Raw genomic sequence first — 26,898 nt, 5'->3', positions numbered from 1 at the left:
AAATACTCAGATTGAAAAGAAAAAAGAATAATATGATTAAATTTAATTTAACAATATTATTAGCTACGTTGTTAGGGTCATCAAATCTAGGAAGCTCAGGTGGGAAGGTCATGTTGCCAGAATGAAAGAAAGTAGAAACGCTTCCAAATCTTTAACTGCAAATCCAATCGAAAAACGACCATTAAGAAAGCCTAGGCGTAGACGGGAGGACAATATTGAGATGGATCTCGCAGAAATAAAAATACAAAGTAGAAACTGGATCCAGTTGGCTAAGAATAGAAGTCAATGGAGAGCTTTTATGAACGTGGCATTGAACCATAAGCCATAGAGTTACTTACATGTTAGTTATGTTATTAGAATTGGACGTTTAACAACCTTTGAACAATTAACGAAAAAAGTGTCCAAAGATGAGGTATATACTCATCGATAGATCTAGTTGAGCTGAACAAAATGTTGTGAATGTAAAATCTCATGTGTAATTTTCCAGAATACCGAGTAAAAATATTTTTGTAAACCTAAAAATTGATATAGTACGATAACCACCCCACCTATAAAGATGAAACTGATTCTCAAATATACCTTCTTGAAGCTTTACATTATCACACTAGCGAAACGACAGTAGCAAATATGATTTAGGTCTAGGAGTTATTGCCCGAAATTATGGTTAACCCTTGAGCTTTATTTTTTTGTTTAACTAGAATCTAAGAGTTATTGCCTAAAATTATGATTAACTGTTGAGCTTTAATTTTTGTTTAAATAGGGTCTGGGAGTTATTGCCCAAAATTATGATTAACTCTTGAGCTGTAATTTTTGTTTAACTATATGTTCACGTATTGTCCAATGATCAAAAGACATATCAAATCCAACTGAACAAACCGACATTTTTTAGGGTAAATTATCATGCATAGTTTTCGAGAAAGCCGAAAAAAAGGAATTTTTGTGGTGTTAAAAAGTATATCATTCATTACCACTCTGATGCATTTCATAGTTTTTTTTAATTATTATTCTGCTGAAATAGATTAATCGTTTAGTAATGTACTGTGTATATGGCAAATACATACTGTAAAGTATTATATTATGCTATATCTATCATTTGATTTCTCTCAACAGTGACACACATACTCCTAACGTTGATGCAGATACTACTTGTAATATTATATTTTAAGGTGGGTTCCTGGCGACTGGAGTGAGTGCTCTGTGACATGTGGTGAAGGAGTCCAAACTCGAAAATATGTCTGCAAACAAGAAATATCTCCGACGTTAACTATGAAGGTAACGGAAGGAGCCTGCTTCGGTTCTCCTCCACCTGCCTCTGTGCAATCTTGCAACGAACAACCTTGCAGTCGATGGGAGGCTAAGGAGTGGGGACAGGTAAGCTCTAATAATAATAATCATTATAGCTGTAGTAACATTGTATATTTCAAGAGTCAATTACGAGGTACGTACCAAAAGTTCGTGCCGTTCTGCCATAATTCAAAAGCTAATAAGAGTAGATTAATATAATTTCACCTGAATTAACTTTAAACTTAATGTTCAACTCTGCAAAAATTTCAAGCTTCTATACTTGTTTTTAGGCTTTGAAACTATGTTATGCATAAGTGTTGCAAGTCTTACGGAACGTCTTTGTCCATCTCTCCGTCCACCATCTGTTCGGACCTCTCCAACGCCACTACTCGCGTTCAGCAACTCCATGTTTAATAAGCAAATAGAAGGAACCCAACTTTAAAAATTCCGGATCTCATTTCTGGGTCATTTGGTTCCGAGTCCTATTTCTGACATCATCGATGTGCTAAAGACATCCGCATCTTTACAACGCCACCATTCTCGTCCAAGAACTCCATGTTTAATAAGCGAATAAAAGAAACCCTAGCCGTAAATTTCAGGGCTCCATTTCTCAGGCCTCGGGATCAGGGCCCGATTTCTGACATCACCACTGTGTTCAGGAGATCCAGACCTTTCCAACGCCACCACTATCGTCCAACAACTCCATGTTTAATAGGCGACCCATGCTTAAAAATGAAACACCATTTCTGGGCCCTGAGGGACCGGACCCGATTTCTGACATCATCGTTGTATTCAGAAGACCCGGGCCTTTCCAATGCCATCATTTGCGTCCAACAACTCCATGTTTATTGGGCGAATAGAAGGGACCCGTACTAAAAACTTTGGGACCCCATTTCGTAGCTCATAGGGTCCGGGCAAGATTTCTGACAACAACACTGTGCTCAGGGGTCCCGGACTTTTCCAACGCCACCACCCACATCCACGAACTCCATGCCTAACATGGTTTCCCTACCGTAGGAGAATTTTAATGGAATTTTCTCCATGCTCTTTCCACGTACGTCCTAAAAAATATCTTGTATATGAAGTGTATGTTTCTTCAGTTAAACAATTAGAGCATACTTACGATTTTAAATGTGCTCACAATTTAAAGTAAATACGACGCATAGATATAGATGGTTGACCATACTTCCACAAAACTCAGCTATTTCTTCATAATATTACAGATCGATACAGGAAATATTTCAGTAATTACACTGGAGAATTCATCTGAGTTTTTGAGAAAGTGTACTGTAATTGCAGTTACTTGTATTTGTATATTAATTTATGAGTTTCATTTGGATGTGTTGGATAATTTTCTCTCGTGAGGTTAAGATATTACAATGCTTTCCATGCTCTACGTTCTCTGAATAGCCAATAGTGTATTAAAAGGAAAGAGGGATGATATCTTTTAAAACCTGTGCATTAGAAAAATCTGTGTTACGTGCAAGAAATGAAATAAATATCAAAGTCAACATATTTCTTTTCAGTGTTCTACAGCTTGTGGAAAAGGAATGAGGAAGCGTCAAGTGACTTGCATTGACGAATCAGGAATCGAAGTAGACCCTGAATCTTGTTCACCGGAAAGCAAACCAGCAGAAGAGGAAATGTGTGATATGGGTTCATGTTCTAAAGACACATGGTTTTTCTCCAGTTGGTCAAACAAGGTAGGAAGCGTAGATTCGTGACGAGAATTGATTATTCACTTATTTATAATCTTACTCATCTGATATTAAAACTCATTTTTAAATTTGATACATACATGTACGTACGTGTACACTGAACGGCAAAAGTAAAGGAGGTTGGAGTTATAAGAAATGATAGCTCTTGCCTCCAGGAGAATTATTTCACTGTATGCCTGATATTTAGACACCAAGCTCACAGTAATGACATGCTCCAATGCATGGCATGCCAGGATATTCTTCCATTTGGAGCAAGAAAGAATGAGTGGTTGAGCATCACTTACAGAACCACAAGATAGATAGGCAGAAATTCCATTCACGTAAAGCGTTAAAATTTCATTTATTTTCATGTCTTCCGCTATTTTTCTTTTCCCGTCTTCTTCTCACTCTCTGTCTGTGTGCGTGTGTGTTTGAACAAGACAAATTTTGTTGCACTGGATAATGATGATTCCTGCATGATGTTCACAATATTACGTTCCTTTTCTTTGCATTAATTTCTATCTCTTAGAACTTAACGTAAATGTAATTTCTGCCTATCTGCTTTTGTAAGTAATACTCCACTACTCATCATTTCTTGTTCCAAATGGAAGAATATCCTGGCATGCCATGCACTGACGTATGTCTTCACGTCAAGTTGGTTGTCTAACTATCAGATGTGCAAGGAACCAATTCTCCTGAAGGAAGGAGCTATCATTTCTTATTACTCCAACCTCCACTTACTTCTGCCGATCAGAGTACAATTAATAATCTGAAGCGTCTTTCTATCATTTTACATCTTTTCAGAGGTTTATTTTGTTCACTTCTACTGACCTAACCTAAAATGAAATGATTACATACTTCTGATGCAGCTGGCGGGTGAACTTGTAGATCTTTTATTTATATGCATTAGAACAACCTAAAAATGATTTTGATTTCAAATAAGCTTTTTCTATTAAAATCTTCTTTGTATGTATACCTATCTATTCTACTAAAATATACAACATTCCTTTAAATAATACCTAATAAATGCTTTGCGCCAAAAAGCATCAAATATAGCAGTCATATCCAACTGTCCGATATGTGACGTAGAAGCAAGGTTTTGCAATCTGAAAACCGAGAGGAATATTAGAGCAAGGGGAGGAGGGGATTTGCTAGGAAAGCAAGTCTTGGTAATGTATTCGCAGTCATAGTTTCACGAATAGTATGAGTCCAAATTATCTATTGCGCAACCGATATTCTTCTTTGCCTATCCTACTGTCTTTTATAAACTTCAGGTTATCTGTCAACTTCTTTCCCTCTTCGTGTGGTTTACTAAGAAAGGGAATAAAAGTTTGTGATGTCACAGAGCATTCAGTTGGAAATGACTGAAAGGAAGATATATCATTTAGTAAAAATGTATGAACAATACTTTATTACAAAAAAATGTCAACGTGAATACAAGTGCCTTGTTTTCTTGCAGTGTTCAGAAGATTGTGGCCCTGGTGTGTTGACACGTAAAGTGCACTGTTCTAGTGGTGGAGTTAACTCTGTTCCTGATGACACATGCGATCCTGTTCTAAAGCCTAGTGAAACTAAACCTTGTAAAGGAGAAGAGACTTGTGGAGGACATTGGTTTAAAGGTCCTTGGGGTCAGGTATGAAAATAAATTATTAATAGATCAAGTAACATCAAAGAACAGTCTGACTTGAGAAGTAACAGAGAGCAACAAGCATGTCACTTGTAACACATTATACATTGTTGTTTGAAGTAGCCAGTGGAAGCCCTTCCCCCTCCGAAATCTTACTATAGTAATGTATATGAAATATCTTGCTGAATTTTCACATTTTCAGGCAAAGCCCCCCCCCCGAAAGTTAACAAAGCCCCCTCCGAAACAAAATCGTAAATACGCCACTGGAAGTAGCTATAACAAATAATAAGTAAATTTATGAAGTAACTATGTTACTTTCACGCTTGTTTAAGCAAAGACAAAAAAGAAACAACATTTTTTTAAAGAGGAAAAAGGAAATATTATTTGTAAGAATTTTTCGAAAGGGAATTTTCAAAGAATAGTTTTTTTTTTTTTTTTTTTACGTGAATTGACGTTTTCAGTCTCTAAGTATGTTAAGATTAATCAATTATGATCAATGAACGATAAATTCATGTTCTTCCACAGGGTTCATCGTTAGTTCGGTTTAGAGCTAGTTTTCATAGTGGAAGCATTCTGTTCTATAGTTGCTAGATTAAGTCTAAATATCTTTGTGTGTTATATTTTAAACTTAGCAGTGCAGCTACATTTTGAGAGAGAAAATTCCGACGCTGGATATTGTATAGTAAAGTCTTGTTAAACACGAAAGAAAAATAAAATTAACTCGTATATGCAAAATACAATGACAGCATCTACCCTGACCATTATGGAGCTTGTGATTCGCTTGAAGAAGTAGGTTGCAAACACGCTATAAAACATTGTGTGTAGATAGGATATATAATAGGGACAAACTTCATAAATTGTCTAACGAATATGATATCAAGACAAAAGTTCTACCAATATATGGTGTTTCAGAACATCCTGAAGCAGATTATATGTATGAGAATCTGTTCATAACTTTTTCTTAAGAAAAAAATATATGTCACTTACGAGAATTTCTTCGGTAAATTTTAGAGAACATCTCAAGATATATCTTTAATTTAATCATAAGAAATAACCATGATTCTAACACATTTTAAGTAACCAGAAGTCATTTTCTATATGAGAGAACATTTCTGACATAACGGAAATATATTAGTTTTCAATAGTGCATTATACTAACGTTAGCAAGTTACGTTTTAAAAGTAACTTATAAAAAAGGAATAATCATATTCTGATATGTTCAATGTCATAAATATTATATATCATATGATATTAGATCCACTCTTATAAATACTCTATGAGGACAATAATTTATGTAAGATAATTTGGATAATATGGGCAGATTTAAATTTTGAAAGTTGCTAAGATAAGAGTTTGCTAACCAAACTTGATTGATAAAAATAAAACAAGAGACTGCTTTATGCAACTATTTCTTGTTATTCTGTACTGCAAAAAATAAACCAGTGATTGGACATTTTTAGAAACTACTTTTTCAATCTTTGAAGTGTCACAAAATGTTATGGAATCTTCTATCAGTGAACAAAGAATATCTAGTATGCATCCTAAGAGTAATTAATAAGAACTCCCATACGAGTGTTGAAAATGTACCTGAACTTTCTGATGTGTCTAATAGGTATAGTGGCAGAGAATCGACTTTTAAACGATGTTAGAAGATCTTACAAATTACCGTTTACACATTTACAAGTCGTTTCTGCACTATACTCATTGGATACATTAGAAGTTCAGATACATTTTAACCTCTCTTACAACAGTTTCTTTTTAACGCTCTTATAACAGTTAGGATACATTCCAGACTGATAGAACACTTCAGAAGATTTTTGGATGTGTTAAACAATGGCCAAAAGCCACTGCTTTGAAAAATGTCCAAACACTGGCTTGGCTTTTGCAATACGAAGGCAGAATAAAGATAATATTATTCAGGAAACAATTTCTCTTATTAAATCAATTATTTATTTTGTGCATTTATATTTAACATTTATTATAGTATACAGACAAAACCACGCAATTGAAATCTCGCCGTCCAAAATTCTCGCGAGGCCAAAATTCTCTCGATGCTGTGATATTAATAACGGCTTTATAAATACAGTCTCTCAGCAAAGATATATAACACGAAATCTTCTATTAGAGTCCCACATCTTCCACATGATCCAGATCTATATAATTATTTTTTTTGAGAGAGAGACGCAAGAGGAATAATTCAACTTGACGGAAGCATCATTTAAAAGATCATCAACCATTACAAAAATCAACGTAGACCTTACACAAAGATTTAGTAGCAGATTGCATATTATTTTTGTGGGTTATTTCGTGAATATTGCTGCGTTTGATATATGCACACATGAAAAGGCAAACTTATATATTGCCCTGTTTCCATTGGACTGCATGCCTATTACGTTTCATAAGGTTCGTATTGAATGTGAGAAAGTTATATAAAATGTTATATTGATAATTGAACGAATATCAAAGGTAAATACATAAATACTTCAGAGAATCTTATGCAAACAAATAACCAAGAGAGATCAACGTCGAAGATATCCTCCATGTAACAGACTTTTATTTCTCAAATAACAAACACACAACAGCGAAGAAACAATAAGAGTCTGTGTCTTCTAAAGTCATTTTATTGCTAGAAGGACTACACGCTGATGATAACACTACCCGTAAAGATGACAATGATACTTCAAGCACAGCATCTGGTACTTTAGGGAATAATGTCGCTTCAGATTTTCAGAAAGTACACTGTTATAGCCAATAATTTCTATAGTAATAAACTTAAATAAGGCTTATGTTAAATAAATAAAACAATAATTTAATGAAAAAATATGTGTCTATGTATTTGAAACGTCTTATTCATCTCTTTCTTTTTTAAGATTAAAAGACACTATGCAAAACGATTGTTTTTCCTTTTTGTCAATATTACATGACACATTTTTTGCAATTATAAAGGTGGAAAGTAATAATTCCACTATGAGTTACACGATAGTCACATTATAGTAGATATGTTTCTGACAGATTCTACCGTAATTTCAATAGATCAAAGGGGTACTTGATATTGTCCGGCTAGATTTGTAATTGGGACCACTGTGCCCTGTCTTGTTTTTAACTGCCGCAGTGAGGTTAGTTTTAATGAATGTAGAATCCTCCATATATTTATCTTTGTGTTCGTGTGCAATCACAAGAGAATGTACTTTAAAACTACGTACGAAGTATTTGTAAAATTTTGACTTTATTTAGTTGTTTCAATTTTGCATGCATATTACATAATTATGGTCCACGTATGCTCATGAAAACTGATGTGAACACCAAGCAGAAATCTATCGGGCAACCAAGCATATCAGCGCCATGCATTTTAATCTTCGGGTATTCAGAAGCAAGGAAACTGAATTCTATTCACGTTTCATGACATCAATCCATTCGGCAGTTTCTAATTACAAAGGCTGCCGTAAATTTATATCTTCAACTTTTAACAAATAGCGGACTGTCACAAGATATAACAAATGAGCAGAGTATTGTATAATTTTATAGACTTTATATGTTCTGGATCTCCATAATACTTTTAATAAAGACGTAAATACTTCCTTGTTTCTAAGACCATAAAACATAAACTCAATTATGACAATTGTGAAGAACAATAAAACAATTAAATGTAGTTGTGAATCATTAAATCACGATTCTTATGTTTCACGATCATCACCAATGAATGTGTTCCTTTTCTCGACAGTGTTACAGTTTCTCTTATCAGTAAGAAGTGTATTCTTCAAATATAAAATCCTATGAAGTTAACACGACGTTTTGTTTCGTTTGACTGTACGAGAATAAAGCGCACGTGCAGGAATTCCGTTTGACCACATTATGACAACTTCAAAGGCTGAAATAATTTTTAAAAAGTTTTTCACAGCAATCACTTATATTACACCATTATTTTCACCAAACATGTCAATAAAATGCTACTGCGATTTGTTCATCAATACAGCCGTTTCAAAAGCAATCTTTGTACATGAAAAGCTAGTTCAATAAGGAACGGTAATCAATAAGAAACTCCAGTGCCAGTAAGTCACGGTTTAATTGTTATGAATAGATGAAATCTACTTGCTTATATGTGCAAACGTTATATTGTATTAGGAAAATCAATGTTTCGCGACTTTTTATTGTCGTTTAGTTCGCATGTAATGAGTTATTGTTCCGTAATTTAAAAAGAACTTAATTTTCCTAAACTAAAATACTGTATTAAACAATGATAATAAATAGATATCTTATATCTATTATGTTGAATAATTTCTCACAATGGAATGAAAACTAAATTTATAGTTTTTTTTAATGGAAATTGATAGTTTATTTGATTGGATTCACAAGCCATAAGAAAAAGTAAGGACTACAATTTCGTAGCAAATAACTTGTGTAAATTGCTATACTTAATAGTGAAAATCAGTATATAATGAACTTTTAAACATAATTCTGAGATCAAAAAATACTTTTGCTTGATATGATTTACCTACAAAACTGCTTAAAAATTTTGAATGAAATTTAGTAAGAATTGTGTTGTGTAAATATTTTACAGAATTAATTACTTAAATTTTTTTCTTTAACTTAATGAACTACATTTCCTAATATTTTAATCTCAAATTTGCATTTAAAATTCGGAACTATTTTGTTAGTTATTCTAGCAATTTATAGTGTTACATTCACCTGAAAAAGATTTTTTTTCGTTATATCTTCCACAGGTAGCTATGATGCTATCTACAATAGAGAAAGTTTGACACTGTGAATATTTACCTAATTTAAGTAGTCTAGAAATTTTGTATTAACTTCCTGTTTTTTTTTTTCTTATAGAGTAATCAAAATATTAGTATATTAATATAGTATTTAGACAGTTGAAAAGACAAGAAAATGATATGTAACATAATATACAGGGTGCGGAAAAGTCCCAGAACGGTCCAACATCTCGCGAAATATACATATCAGCTAAACAAAAATAACACGTGTTAAATAGTTTTGAAAAAGCTACCCAATAATACTAAACACAACCCCCTATCCGCACCCTTTTCGGGGGTACGAGAGGTAACTTTAAAATTTTAAATGAGAACCCCCATTTCTTATTGCAGATTTGAATTCTCCAGAAAAAGTTACAGTGATTTGACCCAAAATTGAAAGCAGTCCCTTTACGAGTAGCGCTTGAATCGACACACAAAAAAGGGGGCGGGTGCAAAACGTTATGAAAATGGGAGTTGTTCGTCCGTACTCTTTGGCCATATAGTTAGCGTACTGGACTGCAGAATCAGAGGTCCTGAGTTCGCTTCCCACTTAGAGTAGTATTTTAATGTGTATTTTTTGTACTCAATAATGAATTCATACATTTAACTTGGATAAAAATAATGTATTTATTCATAATTTATTAACTTACAAGAAAATACTAATAGCAACAAAAATATTTTATTTTATTTTTGTTGTAAATAACCTTATGAATTCTAACACTAATAATCGTATTACTAAGAACCTCTTCATAAGCTAGTTCGCAAAACAATTATCGAAATTTATATTGTATGTAACTTCAATAAAGTACTAATTGAAGTTAAAACGTCTAGAATTTATTTAGGGAAATAATAAAAGAAAAAGGTTGCATTGAGTGAGGATCAAACTCAGGACCTCTGACTCTACAGTTCAATAAGCTAACCGTATGACCACAGAGTATGGGACGTACTATTCCCATTTTCATAACGTTTTCTACCCGGTCCCCTTTTTTGTATGTCGATTCCAGCGACATCCGAGAAGACACTGTTTTCAATTTTGGGTCAAATTACTGTCACTTTTTCTGGAGAATCCAAATTTGCAATAAGAAATGAGGATTCTCATTTAAAATTTTAAAGTTACCCCCTATCTCCGAAGGGATTGAGGATAGGAAGTTGCGTTTGGTGCCATTGGACAGCTTTTTCAAAACTATTTAACAGGTGTTATTTTTGTTTGCTGATCTGTATATTTCGCGAGATATTGGATCGTTCCGGGACTTTTTCCGCACCCTGTATATTATATAACCTGATTAAATTAGAATAAGAATTTTTATGTATGTTATCATTCAAAGTAGTAAGGTGCAATAGGGAAATATGAGAGTGTTTCCAGAAGTTTCCCGCCTATTACTGAAATATCGAGCCACTCGTGGCATATAGTGCCATCTATGAAAGAAGTAATGTATCAGTTTCGTCTGTACAGCCTCACCAGTTCGCTGGAGGTAGTCATTTGAATTAGTCGTTGTGTTGAGCTCGCATACTGCATGACAATGCTCCAGTCCACATGGCTGTTCTTGCCAAGGCTGCAGTTCCAGTTCTGGGCTGTAGGGTGGGTGCAGAATCTCATCGAAGCTACAGCTTTTAACTGTAGCCTAGGTGACGTCAGTTGTGTACATAAAAGAATTGTCATACAGTATGCGAGTTCAACTATCTTTCAGAGTAGATTATGAAAATGACCGCCTTTGTTTCAATGCACTTTGTGCGCGCAATAACATGTTATTATACACTTTGCGCAACTCTGCTGCAGCAATTACCAAAATCTCATTACGAATATTGTCCTTCAAATCTTATAATGTTTTTGGATTATTTGCCTACACTTTTCCCTTTAGATTACCCCACAGATAAAAGTCACAAGTGGTCACGTCCGGCAAACGCGGCGGCCACAATCCTTTGCTGACAGTAATTTATTCTGTAAATCTTTCATGAATTCGTGGTAGTGACAGGTCGCCCCATTCTGTTGAAAGAAGGTATAGGAACGTTCATGAGACGTCAACTGCGCGAAACATTCCTCCAATTATCGCATATATACATCATTGTTAACTGTTGTTTCAAAAAATATGGGATCCTTAATCCGACTTGCTGACACAGCTCACCAGACTATTTTCTGATCGTTAAGAGGTTCCTCATGAATCTTATGCGGATTGGTTGTTGGCCAGTATATGCTGTTTTGGGTATTAACATGTCCTTCATCACTTATAAAATACAGTATTGGGTCCAAAATTCCATTATGAACCATTTCAAGTAACCACGTGCAGTAATTCACACGGTTATCCTTATCTCCCTCCTTCAGTTCTTGGACACATGTCACTTTGTGCGGCTTCATCCGTAGATCTTTTAAGACACGTTTACAAGTCCGACGCGAAATGTTCACTTGTCGCGACAACTTCCGTGTTGACTTCTTTGGACTCAGGATAATTCTTGCTTCAATATCCGCGATCACAGCAGGTGTACGAATAGACGGAGTTCCATTCTTTTTTTGGTTCCACACTGAGCCTGTAGTACGCCATTTCTTCACCAAATCCTGTATACTGCTCTTTGCCGGTACGGAGACGCCAGGAAACTTCCTTGCAAAAATGTTCTGCGTTTCCTTAAATGAACCGGTAGACTCGTACGCCTCCGCTATTGCGATTCTTTCTTGTAGAGAATGCATCTCGCTGAGATTAACTTCATACGTCTTAACAGTCTTCACGGCTTTCGTATATATATATATATATATATATATATATATATATATATATATCGGGTGTTGCAAAATAAGTGTTACAACGCTTGGGAGGTGACTCCTGCCACTGAGACAAGAAAAAAAGTTCTCTTGAACTTTCCGCTATCGGACATAGTTTCGGATCTACAACGTGCCGAAAGCGTGGGAAAATGACTTTTGGACGCCAATAGTTCGGAAACTATCCAATGTAAAGAGAGCGGGTAAAAAATTCACTGAAGAAGTCATACCTGCTGTATTGAATTTTGCATGTTTCACAATCCTATCATGCACGCGCAAGGGATTCCCCAAAGTAACGTAGGGATTCCCGGATAATCCGCCAAATGAAAATTGGTCTAAATTGATATGAATTGATAGGGTTTCTACCAGGTAACAATAATTCGTTTGTATTAAGTCGATATCTGCAACAAATACAAAATGGCGGACACCTTCTTGCCCGTTGTGTGTGGTTGCATAATCGCCAGGTACGGATGCTGGCCAACAGTGACGTTCTGAGTATTAAGTGTATCGAATTTGTACTCAAATGCTCTAGAAAGACATCTGGAGTGTCGGTAAAGCACAACAGATGAAGCAGGGTGATCACATGTGTGGAAATACTTAACGAAAAATGCCCAGAAAAAATGTACTCATACTAAGTAAACGTGAGTTCAAAGCGTTGGAAATGTAAGGATTAGCATAAAGAACATGAAAGCCATTGCCAATTCACCAATAATATTCCCTTAAACCGATGCAATATGATCTGCACGGTTGCATACCAATAAGGGTGCAACAACTAAGGCCAAGTTGAAATTGTGCAAGGGGACTCACAAAGAAACTGGGTAAACTAAAGGAATGTCACTAGTGGGATCGCATGGTCGATATTGAAATGTGGCCAGTGTGTGTGTTGATATCGACATGTAGTTAATGGACAAATGTCAACATGTCCCACTACTGCGAAGACACCGTCCCACGTGCGAAAAATAGGAAAATAACTACTCGAGTCTTGAATCTGAGGCCGTGGGCTCCCAGTAGGATTGGAAACTGCGACCACGCGATCGAAAGCGAGCGCTCTAGCCCTGAGGCTCGAGGAAGCCTCACTTTCTCTGTATTCATTTCTTTGAGGAGTACCCACTTTGTTTGGCAAGCGCTCTTGTACAGCCTCCCGACATGCTTGTGTGTTTCATGTTATTACTCCTACTGCACAGTTGTAAACAATCAGAGTTTTAAGACGTTTCTTTCTATTTCTCATGTCGTTTTATTTTCCATATGTATGGTGTTCCAGCTGTAGTGTTATGTGTGCTAAATTGGTTCATTTTCATCTTTGTATTGGCATGTGTACTGTGTATAAGACACGAATTTCTGGAGGTATTTTCCTATATTTTGAGTACACCGTATGTCCCAGAAGACGTGGGACATTATACAAGTTTGTTATTTTCATGCTCTATCAGAATTTGAACCATGGATTAAGAGATTTATTTTCATATGTATCGACTGTGGGAAATGTCCCAAACAAAGAGAGTCATTGATACAATCGTGTTCTAGTTACGTTCTACCTAAAAGTGCACCAGATGTAATAGCAGAATGCACAACGTTATTTTCCTAGTTTTTCCAGGTGAGACGGTGTCCCAGCAGTAGTGGGACATGTTGACATTTGTCCATTAACTACATGTCGATATCAACACACACACTGGCCACATTTCAATATCGACCATGCGATCCCACTAGTGACATTCCTTTAGTTTACCCAGTTTCTTTGTGAGTCCCCTTGGACAATTTCAACTTGGCCTCAGTTGTTGCATCCTTATTGGTATGCAACCGTGCAGATCATATTGCATCGGTTTAAGGGAATATTATTGGTGAATTGGCAATGGCTTTCATGTTCTTTACGCTAATCCTTACATTTCCGACGCTTTGAACTGACGTTTACTTAGTATGAGTACATTTTTTCTGGGCATTTTTCGTTAAGTATTTCCACACATGTGATCACCCTGCTTCATCTGTTGTGCTTTACCGACACTCCAGATGTCTTTCTAGAGCATTTGAGTACAAATTCGATACACTTAATACTCAGAACGTCACTGTTGGCCAGCATCCGTACCTGGCGATTATGCAACCACACACAACGGGCAAGAAGGTGTCCGCCATTTTGTATTTGTTGCAGATATCGACTTAATACAAACGAATTATTGTTACCTGGTAGAAACCCTATCAATTCATATCAATTTAGACCAATTTTCATTTGGCGGATTATCCGGGAATCCCTACGTTACTTTGGGGAATCCCTTGCGCGTGCATGATAGGATTGTGAAACATGCAAAATTCAATACAACAGGTATGATTTCTTCAGTGAATTTTTTACCCGCTCTCTTTACATTGGATAGTTTCCGAACTATTGGCGTCCAAAAGTCATTTTCCCACGCTTTCGGCACGTTGTAGATCCGAAACTATGTCCGATAGCGGAAAGTTCAAGAGAACTTTTTTTCTTGTCTCAGTGGCAGGAGTCACCTCCCAAGCGTTGTAACACTTATTTTGCAACACCCGATATATATATATATATATATATATATATATATATATATATATATATATATATATATATATATATATATATAGTATATATATTTATATATATATATATATATATATATATATATATATATATATATATATATATATATATATATATATATATATATTTAGTATATATATATACTAAATGAAAGTTATTCTTCTGATAACCTTCCTCAATGGTTCTGTGTTTTGATGAAGCACCGAAAAATTCCTTGTCTTTGCCACTGAGGCAAAAGACGTTCTCAAATTGATAAGTGCGTTCTGCAGTTATTCAAAAGAGCATATGGAGGTTTACATTATTACTAGTGACTGCTCAGTTTTTGATATTTGATTTTCCCTCATGATATTGAAAGAAATCACATTTTCATAAATAGCTAATTTTTCCTCTGTAGGCATCCAACAGCATAGGCTATTACTACATAACTTCTAATAGTTTTTTTTTCTTTCAGTGTTCTTCAACGTGTGGACCAGGGATACAAACAAGAGAAGTGGTATGTGTACTTTTCACGAGAGGACAATTTCGTGTTGTATTGGATTTTGAATGTTCGGACGTTTCCAAACCGGAAGATCAAAGACCCTGTGAGCTCGAACCTTGCAGGCCACAGTGGTATGTGACTGAATGGAGCGAGGTACGTACAAACAGAGTTAGTTATAATATCTACTTACAATAGAATAATTTTCAACAAGTGTCAGATTAGTGGTGAACTGAATCTAATTTCTCTGTTGCCGAGGAAGAGAAGGTTTGCTCCAGTTCAATGATAGAGCATCTTCCAGCAAATTTGCAAGTATACCAGGTCGAATTCATGCAAATTCAATGATGGCATTTTTTCTATGATTGGCTGGGAGCATGGCCTCTTCTTCAGTCAGTGTATTTTATTTATAGAACAAAGGGAGTATGTTAGAAGGATGTACGAATACGTGGATAGGTGTCATTAATGAACCGCGAATTAATTAATGAAATTTGAAACTCCAGTAGTAAATACGAAAAAAACAACAATATCGATTTGCTTCATATTATTTTAAAAGTTACACTTACTTCCTCTTGTTGAATAAATACAATGTTTTTTCGAGGCAATGTCCGAAAATACAAACCAATTTTGAGAATTATTTTATCATTGAACAGTATATTGAATATTATATAATCAATCACGGTCAAACATTCTTTTACTGTATGGTTTAATTTGCCGATCTCTATCTTCCGCCTAAACAACAGTTACTAGTAAGGACAGAGCAAGGTTTGTATATAAAAACTCAGTTAAATTGTGTTGAGTTTATACGTTATAATATACATTAAGTCTTACCATCGGGAAAAAACATTCAATATAATATGTTAATCCATATTATTCCAATTGATATAATTACAAGTATGTTACTATTATTCTTAATTTTCCTATGTGTAAGTGTTAACTGAATTGCATTAATATTAAAAGTCAATTTTATTTTTATATAGATTACTCTGTTTTCATTTTGTATACATTTTCCAAATAAAAGAGTCCATCTATGTTTTCGCGGGGGGAAGGTGTATGTCCTCAATTATGTTATTGGTTAGTTACAAAGTTGTAACTAGAAACATCAGGTCCCATCCAAAAATTCTTAAAGCTCCGAATCTATGAAGTATTATTATTACAAATTATTGCATTTTAATAAAAATATTTCTTCCTAGTATTTAGAATTAAAAGTGGAAAATTTATAAAAATATTGGTATGATGCTTAGTATACTACTTCGTATGGAATAGTTGAAAACAAAAGACCGGAAATTGTATCTGATATAAATGTTGTACTATTTGGGGAAGACATAAATCCGCCTTTAGTACGTATTCCTCCAGAAAGATTCATCCAGTATGGCAAGGAAACCAAGAAAAAAATCTTCCAAATCAGCTAACCAAATTGAATCAATTTTATTTATGGAAATATCCAATATGATAGTTATATACTGTATTTCTAGGTGAAAATTCTTTCAATACTGTTTACTACCTACGAATCTATCATTTAATGTTTTATTGTAACATGGTTGACACTATTATTTAAAATTTGCATTATTTTAGTTAAAGTTACCATATTAGATTTATCTTTCCTTTTAAACTGTTTACAACTTTTTAAATTTGCATAAGTATTTAAGTGAAATAGTACTTATAGTCCTACATTTCTAAATTAATATTAGAGGTAAAATTAAATAATGCTGTTGGCAGATAAAAATATTTCCGATAAGTAAGTATTGAGTGTTTTAAAATTTTAATCAAATAATAATTCAACTGTATTATTGTATCTAACGGACTTATTATTGTATTATTATAAATGTATTATTGTATAATAAATCAACTAAGTATTGCACACAATATTAAGAGAAGTGCAATTTTGAACGAAATGTGTATTATTATTATTATTATTATTATTATTATTATTATTATTATTATTATTATTATTATTATTATAAGGGCTTACACATACTTCTCGCGAAATTTTTAAATATATGTGATTATTTGAAAATTCTAATTTATTCACTACATGAAATTTCTTGTAATCAATAATTAGTTCGTAGCATTTTAACAGCATTTTGTAAATTTCAAATGGTCTACTTTTCAAAATTGTTACATTAGCTATTTAGAAAATTAAGAAACAATGGTGAGAAGATTCTTAATAGATAAAAAAACGTTGTCGAGTTAACAGTGTATCAAATGAATACGGGTAGTCTGAATTGATTACAGTCTTCACAATCGTATTTACATGTAGACTGTTAAATTGTGATTTTCACTCTGTACTCGGTTGGTTGGATTAAGATCTTCTGTGCTTCGAAACAGAGACTTTAAGTTTAGTTTATATATGGAAGTTTTTCATAGTAAGTTTTATCACATGCATTTTTTAAAAAAATAAAATCCTACCTACTAATGAATGCATGTGTAGTTTTTAACAGTGAACATACAGTATATATATTAATATGTTTATTTGTTGTTTAGTGTTCAAAAACATGTGGAACAGGTCACCAAACTCGAGAGTCGAAATGTCTTGATGTAGACGAGCAGCCATCAGCTGACTGCGACGAAGAAACCAGACCAGACACAAGGCAAAGTTGCAATACTGAACCTTGCGCCAAATTAACTCCCGGTAAGAAGCCAAATTTCATTACATCCTCATCAATACTGTGCATTATCTTTTTGTTGTACTTCAAAGAGTTTCTGAAGATAATTAATTACTTTCCTGAATTTAGTGTGGATACAATATTTCTTCCCCTACCAATGAATCTTAATAAAGAATGAGGCTTGATAAAGTCCATTTTTGGCCTATGATACAGTCATATAAAAATGAATAATTTTGTTATCTTTTCAATAAATAAGGATATGTAAACTATGGTCGTATAATTATTAAAGACCAGCAATTTTGGTACGAATTATACAACTATGGCAAAACATGATATGTACAGGCCAGGCCTGTATTTATATATTGTGCGTCCCTGTGATCTAAATAATTTGCCCCACCCCCACTTCCCCAGACAAACTTATGTTCCAAACAAGGAAACAAGCCGTGATTTTGTAAAAATACCAGCTCTTGTTGAGGAGCAGTTTAGGAATTACAAGTTACAAAAGTTACAACGTAATTTTAAATGGTCTAATTCTCTGAACGATGATTATGATGTGGTGTTCCGCCCGAAGGTAGGTGTTTGGTCGAAGATCCCTATGCTTCACTCCCCAGAGAGGGAACGAGATTTTAAAAGTAATCGAAAATTACAACAATTAGTGTTGAATTCATAGTTTTCGAGGTCGCTCGGTTTAACGGTATCAGTTTTCATGATGTTCAAGTACATTCTCACCCCTTGGGGTGGAGGTGGGAGAGGATGACTTTTTAAAAATAATTAGATAAGCTAGCTAATTAGTAAGTACTATAATTAGAGCGAATTAAACACATTAACATATTTTCTCGCGCTTGCGCATGACTCTGCGGGTTGCTAGTTTTAAATATTACTTAATTGTGAATCTTTAAGAAAATACAAAATTTTGCCGCCCCCTAAATTCTTCCGCCCTGCGCTCAAGCACAGAATAGCATTTACCTAAATACGGGCGTGGTACGGACAAGCAAATTTCAACATTATGAATTACATTTAAAATTATTTTGGTTCACTGGTGGAAACTGAATATTTACTGCTAAATAGAGAACTTTTCATTAAACCATTATCAATCTTTTCCAACATATAAACCTTAGTGGGACCAACTACTGGAGCAAAAAGCAGAAAATGGCCAAAATAAAATATGATATTTTTCCTTCCTCGTATAGAAATAAAACACGGAAAACGGCAGCAGATTAAACTTTAAAAACGGCAGTTTATATTACAAAAATGAATACATTACTGGTATTTTTATGTCGTTAGTCTTATAAAAGCTCAAATTAAATGGGTTAATCTACATTAAGTATTGTATGTAGCACTAATTAACAATTTTGAAAGTATAAAACGAGAACACGTTAAAATGGAGAAAGAGGACAAATAAAGAAATCATAGAAATGTATCATAAACGTAAACTGCAGAGGAAATACGCTAATGAATTATGTGACCAAAACCTACATCGCTCAATGTACCGATATGGTAGGATCACATTTGAAGCATGTCCAACTTTGGAACTCAGCAACTTTGCTTTTCTTTCCACATATTTCGTTAATCAGTAATAATACTTTTCTTTGGTGAGGGGTATTCAATTTCATATCTAACAGGTGGATTGTATTCCATAATAATGACAAGCAAAGCGACTTATATTTCCAATAGAAAGGTGAAAGACCTTAAGAAGCAACCAGAAAATGGTAAATAGGGCTAATGATAATAATTGGCATTTATTCAAGATTTTTAAAATTATTTTATTTTATTTTATTTTTATTTTTATTTATTTATTTATTGCAAAAATGTCAAGTTATGGTATTTATGGAATTTTGCCATGACTATAGGTCTTTAATAATTAGAATATTTCTGTTTAATCGTGAAAGTTAGTTTTCTCCTTATAAAATTAATCGTGAAAATCCTTTTCAGTAAAGTAAATACATCGCAAATACTGCCAGAAATTTTAACAGTACTTTATTAGAAAAATTAGCAAAGGAAAGGGTTAAGGGGCAAATAATACGTATTCTTATATGTTGCTATCTGCAAAAGTTTATTTATTTTATTTTCCCTTTATTTATATTACTTTAAAAGTAAGGATCTCGGAAAGTGGGGAGATTGGTAATCCAGTTCCCAGACTATACCCCCGTAAAAATTTCTAGGTCCGGAAAATTTTATTGCTGGAAAGAGATAAACAGTGACCAAATAAAAGTAATATCGTAGGTCGATATCTGTTATCCTGTACATTATCTTTTGGTAGCCATTTTCCAATATGGCGGCTGCTATAACACTTACCACAATATCTCGGGAACCACTGACACTTCTTGAATGGTTTAAAAGTATAAACCTATGTTTTCCGGGTTGTAGAATCTCATAAAACTATTTCCAAAATAGTTTTAAATAGTTTCGAGTATATTCGTACCAAGGATGTGTACTTACATGGCATGAAAACTGTATAAAATTAAATAATAAAATTTATTGTTATCTTAGAAAACAGGCAAGGATCACTGATACTTCTGCAACAAGTGTTTCTCAAGGTGTTCAACTTAGTTGTTAACGCATGAAAGAGCCTTTCGATAGCAGCAGATGCAAAATTTTTCAACAAAATACGTCAGAGCGATTGACCAATATGGCTGCCATAATTAAAATGTTACAAGAAGTTGATTAAATTCGAATGATGGTACTTTAAGTAAACGTATAAAAACAAACGATGGAGAGAAAATAGTGTATCACAGTGGCAACGTCTGTTCCAAGGCTTATACTCTGGGGGGGAAAACGTAGATGTAATTCGAAAATCAAACAAAACTGAAGCAGTTGAAAGGGTTGTTGAGAAAGAGAGAGAATGTTCATCATTCCCACCACGAACAGCATCGCCTCTGTTGGAAACGGGAATGTTGTGAACCTAGTAGCGTGCTTTCACCGAAGCTTTTGCTGTGCATCATATATACAAACGTAGCAATTAGAGGAAAGATGGGAGAGATTGTAAAGAAAAATACAAAATTTGTGAGTTAATACGTGCAAACTCTTTTCTAGCTGAAACTTGTCATTTCCAAGACGAGATATTCTGTCAAGCTGCTGACCTGGATAATGAGGAAAAAAATTTTGCAGCTGTTTTGTACGCACATGACAACTGTATACAAATATTGCATTAGGAAGTATGAGAGAGCAGTTGCAGAAAGAGAAACGGGGGAACGTCGATCATCAGAAAAGAATTTTTTATTTAAAAAAAATACATGTGAAGTTAGAAACACTTATTAATTCTGGTTACGCTCTGACCTTATCTAAAATGAGACACCTTATGAATTCTATCGAGAAAGGTATACGAGTATATAATAATGAAATCAAAATATTCCTCCTACGTACTCACAACGAAAAAATACGCATTTGCCAATCCAATAGGGGGAATAAATCACTTCTGGTGTTTTTGATAAGTTTGACACCAGAGGAAATTACGGAAAGAGTTTGAGCTAACGATAAATTAAAATATGCTGCAAACATTCTAAGAAGAGCTTTACTTTTTGTGAATTTTGGGCTTCAAGATAAATTTTGTGATGCCTCTGAACTTAGGAAATCATGGGAAATAATACGTGTAGCAGATAGTGTAGCCACATTTCTTTTATCATTATTCCATATAAGGAAGTTTCGACTTATGAGTGTTGATAATGTGCTGTTTGAGAGCCAAGAATATAGTTCAGATTTGGACGAGGAAGTGTTGGAGATGTTTGACGAAATACACGATGAGAAACATGCTAACGATTTATCTGTTCCTATCAACATTAATTCTATTTTCCAAATACTCATCTACGAGCTGCATAATGGAAAAAAGAAAGTTCTCTTGCAAGTTATGATCGTGCATTCAATCTACGAAAAATACAAAATAAAGCACTCATGACATCTATGAACAAAGTTGGTGAATTTGTGAGCTATAATAAGGTCAAACAAAATAGAGATCTTCTTTTGGTGTACGCTATCGAATCTTCTGCAAATACAATCATATCTTTACCATCTCATTTCACAACACACGACTTAATAGTTGCAGCTTTTGATAAGTTCGATTTTGAAGACGGTTCCTCTTTGTATGGAATAAGTAAAGGACATCAGGCTGCAGTGGTATTGTTCCAGGATTCTACTAATGATTCTGCTCCAGGTAAAGCTTCGGTCTCGTCAGTGATCCCTAATAGACGAAATTGTGGACTAAAAGCAGAGATACCATGCCAACACGTTTAGATGCACTCTCGACCAACTACTCTCTCCAATCTTCCTATCTTTTCAACGTAAGAGAAAATGATGATCCCAAGTTACTACAAGTAGGTCAAATACCTAGAGAGGTGGAATTCGCGATATGATACAGGGGGTGTGAAGAAGACACAAGCGATCCAAGTAAACTCCCAACATGGAGTGCAATCTATTCGATGATGAAAAACATCCAACTTTCTGTGAAGCGAACGGCCTCTCTTCCTGTATTGCCATCACCAGTAACACTGCGCAACAATGTGTACTGCCTTGAAAAATTTTGAACATATTCGTGGACGACTACAAGATCAACCTATTCTTCCTGTGTTTTGTGATGAAGCAGTTTTTTGCATTGTGCTGGCCATAATGCTCTCCTGTCCTCTGGAGTTTCAGCATATATATCCTATGGTGAGTACTTTTCACATGACAAAAATCGCGTTACGTCGCGCTGAAATTTTTAAAATCGGAAGTGGAATAGAAGGGCCTGTGATAGGATGTGAAATTTTTGGATGAATTAAGTATGGAATAATTATGAAAAATTACACTATCTGCTATACGTATTATTTCCCATGATTTCCTAAGTTCAAAGGCGTCACAAAATTTATCTTGAAGCCCAAAATTCACAAAAAGTAAAGCTCTTTTTAGAATGTTTGCAGCATATTTTAATGTATCGTTAGCTCAAACTCTTTCCGTAATTTCCTCTGGTGTCAAACTTATCAAAAACACCAGAAGTGATTTATTCCCGTTATTGGATTGGCAAATGCGTATTTTTTGTTGTAAGTACGTAGGAGGAATATTTTGATTTCATTGTTATATACTCGTATACCTTTCTCGATAGACTTCATAAGGTGTCTCATTTTAGATAAGGTCAAAGCATAACTAGAATTAATAAGTGTTTCTAAATTCACATGTATTTTTTGAAACAGTTTTTTTTCTGATGATTGACGTTCCCCCGTTTCTGTTTCTGCAACTGCTCTCTCATACTTCCTAATACATCTTTGTATATAGTTGTCATGTGCGTACAAAACAGCTGCGAAAATTTTTTCCTCATTATCCAGGTCAGCAACTTGACAGAATATCTCGTCTTGGAAATGACAAGTTTCAGCTAGAAAAGAGTTTGCACGTATTGAGTCACAAATTTTGTATTTTTCTTTACAAGCTCTCCCATCTTTCCTCTAATTGCTAAGTTTGCATATATGATGCACAGCAAAAGCTCCGGCGAAAGCACGCTACTAGGTTCAGAACATTCCCGTTTCCGACAGAGGCGATGCTGTTCGTGGTGGGAATGATGAACATTCTCCCTCTTTCTCAACAACCCTTTCAACTGCTTCGGTTTCATTTGATTTTCGAATTACATCTACGTTTTTTTTTCCCAGAGCATAAGCCTTGGAACAGACGTTGTCACTGTGATACACTATATTCTCTCCATCGTTTGTTTTTATACGTTTACTTAAAGTATCATCATTCGAATTTCAGCAACTTCTTGTAACATTTTAATTATGGCAGCCATATTGGTCAATCGCTCTGACGTATTTTGTTGAAAAAATTTGCATCTGCTGCTATCGAAATGCCCTTTTATGCGTTGACAATTAAGTTGAACACCTTGAGAAATACTTGTTGCAGAAGTATCAGTGATCCTTGCCTGTTTTTTAAGATAATAACAAGAAATTTTATTACTTAATTTTATACAGTTTTCATGCAATGTAAGTACACATACTTGGTACGAATATACTCGAAACTATTTAAAACTAATTTGGAAATAGTTTTATCAGATTCTACAACCCCGAAAACATGGGTTTATACTTTTAAATCACTCAAGAAGTGTCAGTGGTTTCGGAGATATTATGGAAAGTGTTATAGGAGCCGTCATTTTGAAAAATGGCTGCCAAAAGATAAGGTACAAGATAACAGATGTCGACCTACGATATTATTTTTATTTTGTCTCTGTTTATCTCTTTCCAGCAATAAAATTCTCCAGACCTAGAAATTTTTACGAGGGCATAGGCTGTTGGCCAGAGCTATAAGTAACAAGAGCCCTCCTTTAGGTGATTATGTCGTTTAGGTAGGGTTCTGGGCATTTAGTTTTATTCTATTTCATTTTTCAGCTTTAAAATTTTAATTTGCCATCCCATAAAGAAATGTCTGTAGATACCCACGTTCTTGTACGGCTGATTTCAACTGATAGTGTTAAAAACTAAATAAAATTCACATTATTTAATTAGATAAGATCATATGAGTTATAAAGTTTGATAACACACAAAAATGCAGGAATATCTCGATTATTGTGGTTTGCAGTGGCGTATTTAGGGGGGATTCCGGGCTTAAGCCCCCCCCCCCGAAATCTTACTTACTATAGTAAAGTATATGAAATATCTTGCTGAATTTTCACATTTTCAGGCAAAGCCTCCCCCCCCTCCCGAAAGTTAGCAAATTTCCCTCCGAAACAAAATCGTAAATACGCCACTGGTGGTTTGGATTATCACAATTCTCAATTTACCGTGGTTTCTAGTTTCATACCAACATTTCAATTATTACCTCCAAATTCGATAAAGGCACTTCCGGTTTGAACAGAAGATTACAAGAAGAAAATGGTACTTATTCTTGGAACGCTGAATCGATTCCAAAATAACCATCTCTTGCTCTTTATCATTGTTGTTCTATGTAGATCAATGTTGAATGGGAAATTGTAATTAATTTCTATCGCATCCAGTTTTAGTGGAGAGTTAAAGATGGTGATAAAATACATTCTTGGGACACTTTAATCGATTACAGGAAACCATTTCTCGCTATCTCTTACCTTCCCGGCAGGAGCTCACATGGTTCGGATTCCACGTTAATCAGTAGATTCCGTCTCATATAGCCTCGCTGCTGAAAGGGGCGTTAAACTCAAAATCAACTCAACTATCTATTACCGTTTTTTGGTCAACTCTGAAACGAGGCGCGCACCCAGATTTTTTTTAATATTTTTATTTTTATTTATTTTTATTTTTTGGGGGGTAGCGTCAACCTTTCGGGGAGTCCATCACTACAAGTCACTACTTCTATGTAGTATTGAACGGGTATCATTCTGCATCCGAAAAGGTAAGTAATTGTAAAATACTTCCACCATATTTTCCATATTTTCAGAAAAAAATGATAGATTGTATAAAAGAAAGAGTACAGATGAAGTATAACGTCAAATTTTCATGCTATATTTTTTTTATCGAGAAAGTGTATAATTGTATGTTGAGTTACAAAGTTTTTTTGGGTGGAGAGGGAAGTCTAGACCCGAGGGTGCGCCCTTGGCTGAAACCCAAAACGGTTTATTTCTACCACTTTCGACTGAATCGCCATCAACGAACTCAATTCATACATCATGGCCAAAATTTATGTATAATTGTAGTTATTGTGTGGTATATATTATGGTGTATATATAACAATGGTATAGTCAGTGGTGTATTTAGGATTTGGTTTCGGCGGGGGCTAGGCACATTCTCCTGAGTGGGTATTATATACTAGGTCTATGTAGGTATACAGTTATTATATATACTATATATAAATTTATCTATTTCGGGGAGGCTTGAGCCCGATAGCCACCCCCTAAATACGCCACTGGATATAGTTATTGTGTGATTTTGTTGCTCCCGAACGGACGAACACACGAACAGAGTAAATGTATAAAGGACTTTGTGTAAACGAAATTCTTTTATTTTTATTTTTTATTTTATTTTATTTTATTTTTTATATATATATATATATATATATTTTTTTTTTATTTATCCCGATTATCGCAGATTCGACTTTTGCGGTACTATTTTTCATGACAATAACTGTGATAATCGAAGTATTCCTATATTGCATTTGTTAAATTATATCATACAAGAAGAATATCTCATTATTTTGTTGCTAAATGTAATGATATTCTTTTCGTTTTCAGATATAAATTGTGTGGACAAATTCCGAAATTGTCAACTGGTGGTTCAAGCACGATTGTGTCACTACAGCTACTACAGAAAAGCTTGCTGCCACTCTTGCAGCACAAAATCAGCGACAACTGGAAACTAGTTCCATCTAGTGAGTGTAGTGTGAAGTGTTTCGAGACTGCTCGCTTGCTATTGTTTTATATTTCTGCTTTCATCATACACATTTCTATACAACAGTGCCATCTATTGAACAGTAAGTGAACTATGTGAAAGACTTCGCATCGAAGCCTCTGTCATCAAAGCTGCGCTCTTAAATTAAAAAATTGTACTACTGAGTGATGAGCTGTATTTTGTGAAAGTAGGAAGTGATTAAAAAGTCAGGGGTCTTTACCGCATCATGCTTGCAATATAAGTTGCTGTTAATTTTGCATGGATCTCTGCCTTGATTCTGAAAAAAGCAAATATATCGTTGTGGTTTTTAAAAAAAAAATGTATGAAGGGACTGGATTCCCTGGTGCAGCTATTAGTAGCAAAGTTAAGACATTATGATTTGTAAATTATTAAAGCCACAAACCTGTGCTTATGATTAATTTCGAACTAGTCGTTCAAGTGTATAGGAGAATTAATTTTTTTAGTGTGAAATAAAAAGGCTTTTTATGTTTACTGTCTGATAATGATTTACAATCTAACCAAGTGTCATTTACGATTTAATCTTTTTTGTTTCGAGGACACTTATGTACGTACTCCTATTAACGTTCCATAAACATGGATGTCATATAAAGTAGCGTTTCGGGTAATACAGTACTCAGATTTAAAAAAAAATGCAAAATCTACTAATATTAAAATATTTTTATGTTTAGTTGTCTATTGTGTCGTGAAGAAGAAACGGGCCCCATCCTTGGTAAAACTCAAGTAGTTAAAAAAAATCAGTTTTACGTCTCATGGTTATGTCGTGTAGGTTAAAGATGGTGATTGTGAGTTTGAAATGATGAAATGAAGAAAGTGAGAGGAAATGGGAGAACCCCGAGA

The 26,898-nt window shown here is 34.5% G+C and overlaps 1 protein-coding gene across 1 annotated transcript in view; it reads left to right on the top strand.

The window, feature by feature from the left end:
* LOC145676991 (thrombospondin type-1 domain-containing protein 4-like) overlaps positions 1 to 26,532 on the top strand; it is a 310,223-nt gene extending 283,691 nt beyond the window's left edge. The window contains exons 8-13 of the mRNA XM_081747712.1: positions 1,167 to 1,371; positions 2,811 to 2,987; positions 4,441 to 4,614; positions 15,108 to 15,287; positions 17,613 to 17,760; positions 25,884 to 26,532. Of these exons, the coding sequence (XP_081603838.1) occupies positions 1,167 to 1,371; positions 2,811 to 2,987; positions 4,441 to 4,614; positions 15,108 to 15,287; positions 17,613 to 17,760; positions 25,884 to 26,011 (1,012 nt within the window). The 3' untranslated portion in view covers positions 26,012 to 26,532. The remainder of the gene's footprint in view (positions 1 to 1,166; positions 1,372 to 2,810; positions 2,988 to 4,440; positions 4,615 to 15,107; positions 15,288 to 17,612; positions 17,761 to 25,883) is intronic.
* The last annotated feature ends 366 nt before the right edge of the window (positions 26,533 to 26,898 follow it).

This window comes from Thermobia domestica, chromosome 2 (assembly GCF_964235325.1).
Source record: "Thermobia domestica chromosome 2, izTheDome1.hap1.1, whole genome shotgun sequence".
In the NCBI taxonomy this organism is placed as follows: domain Eukaryota; kingdom Metazoa; phylum Arthropoda; class Insecta; order Zygentoma; family Lepismatidae; genus Thermobia; species Thermobia domestica.
Note: the sequence above shows the minus strand (reverse complement) of the source record. Positions and strands in the feature narration are given on the sequence as shown.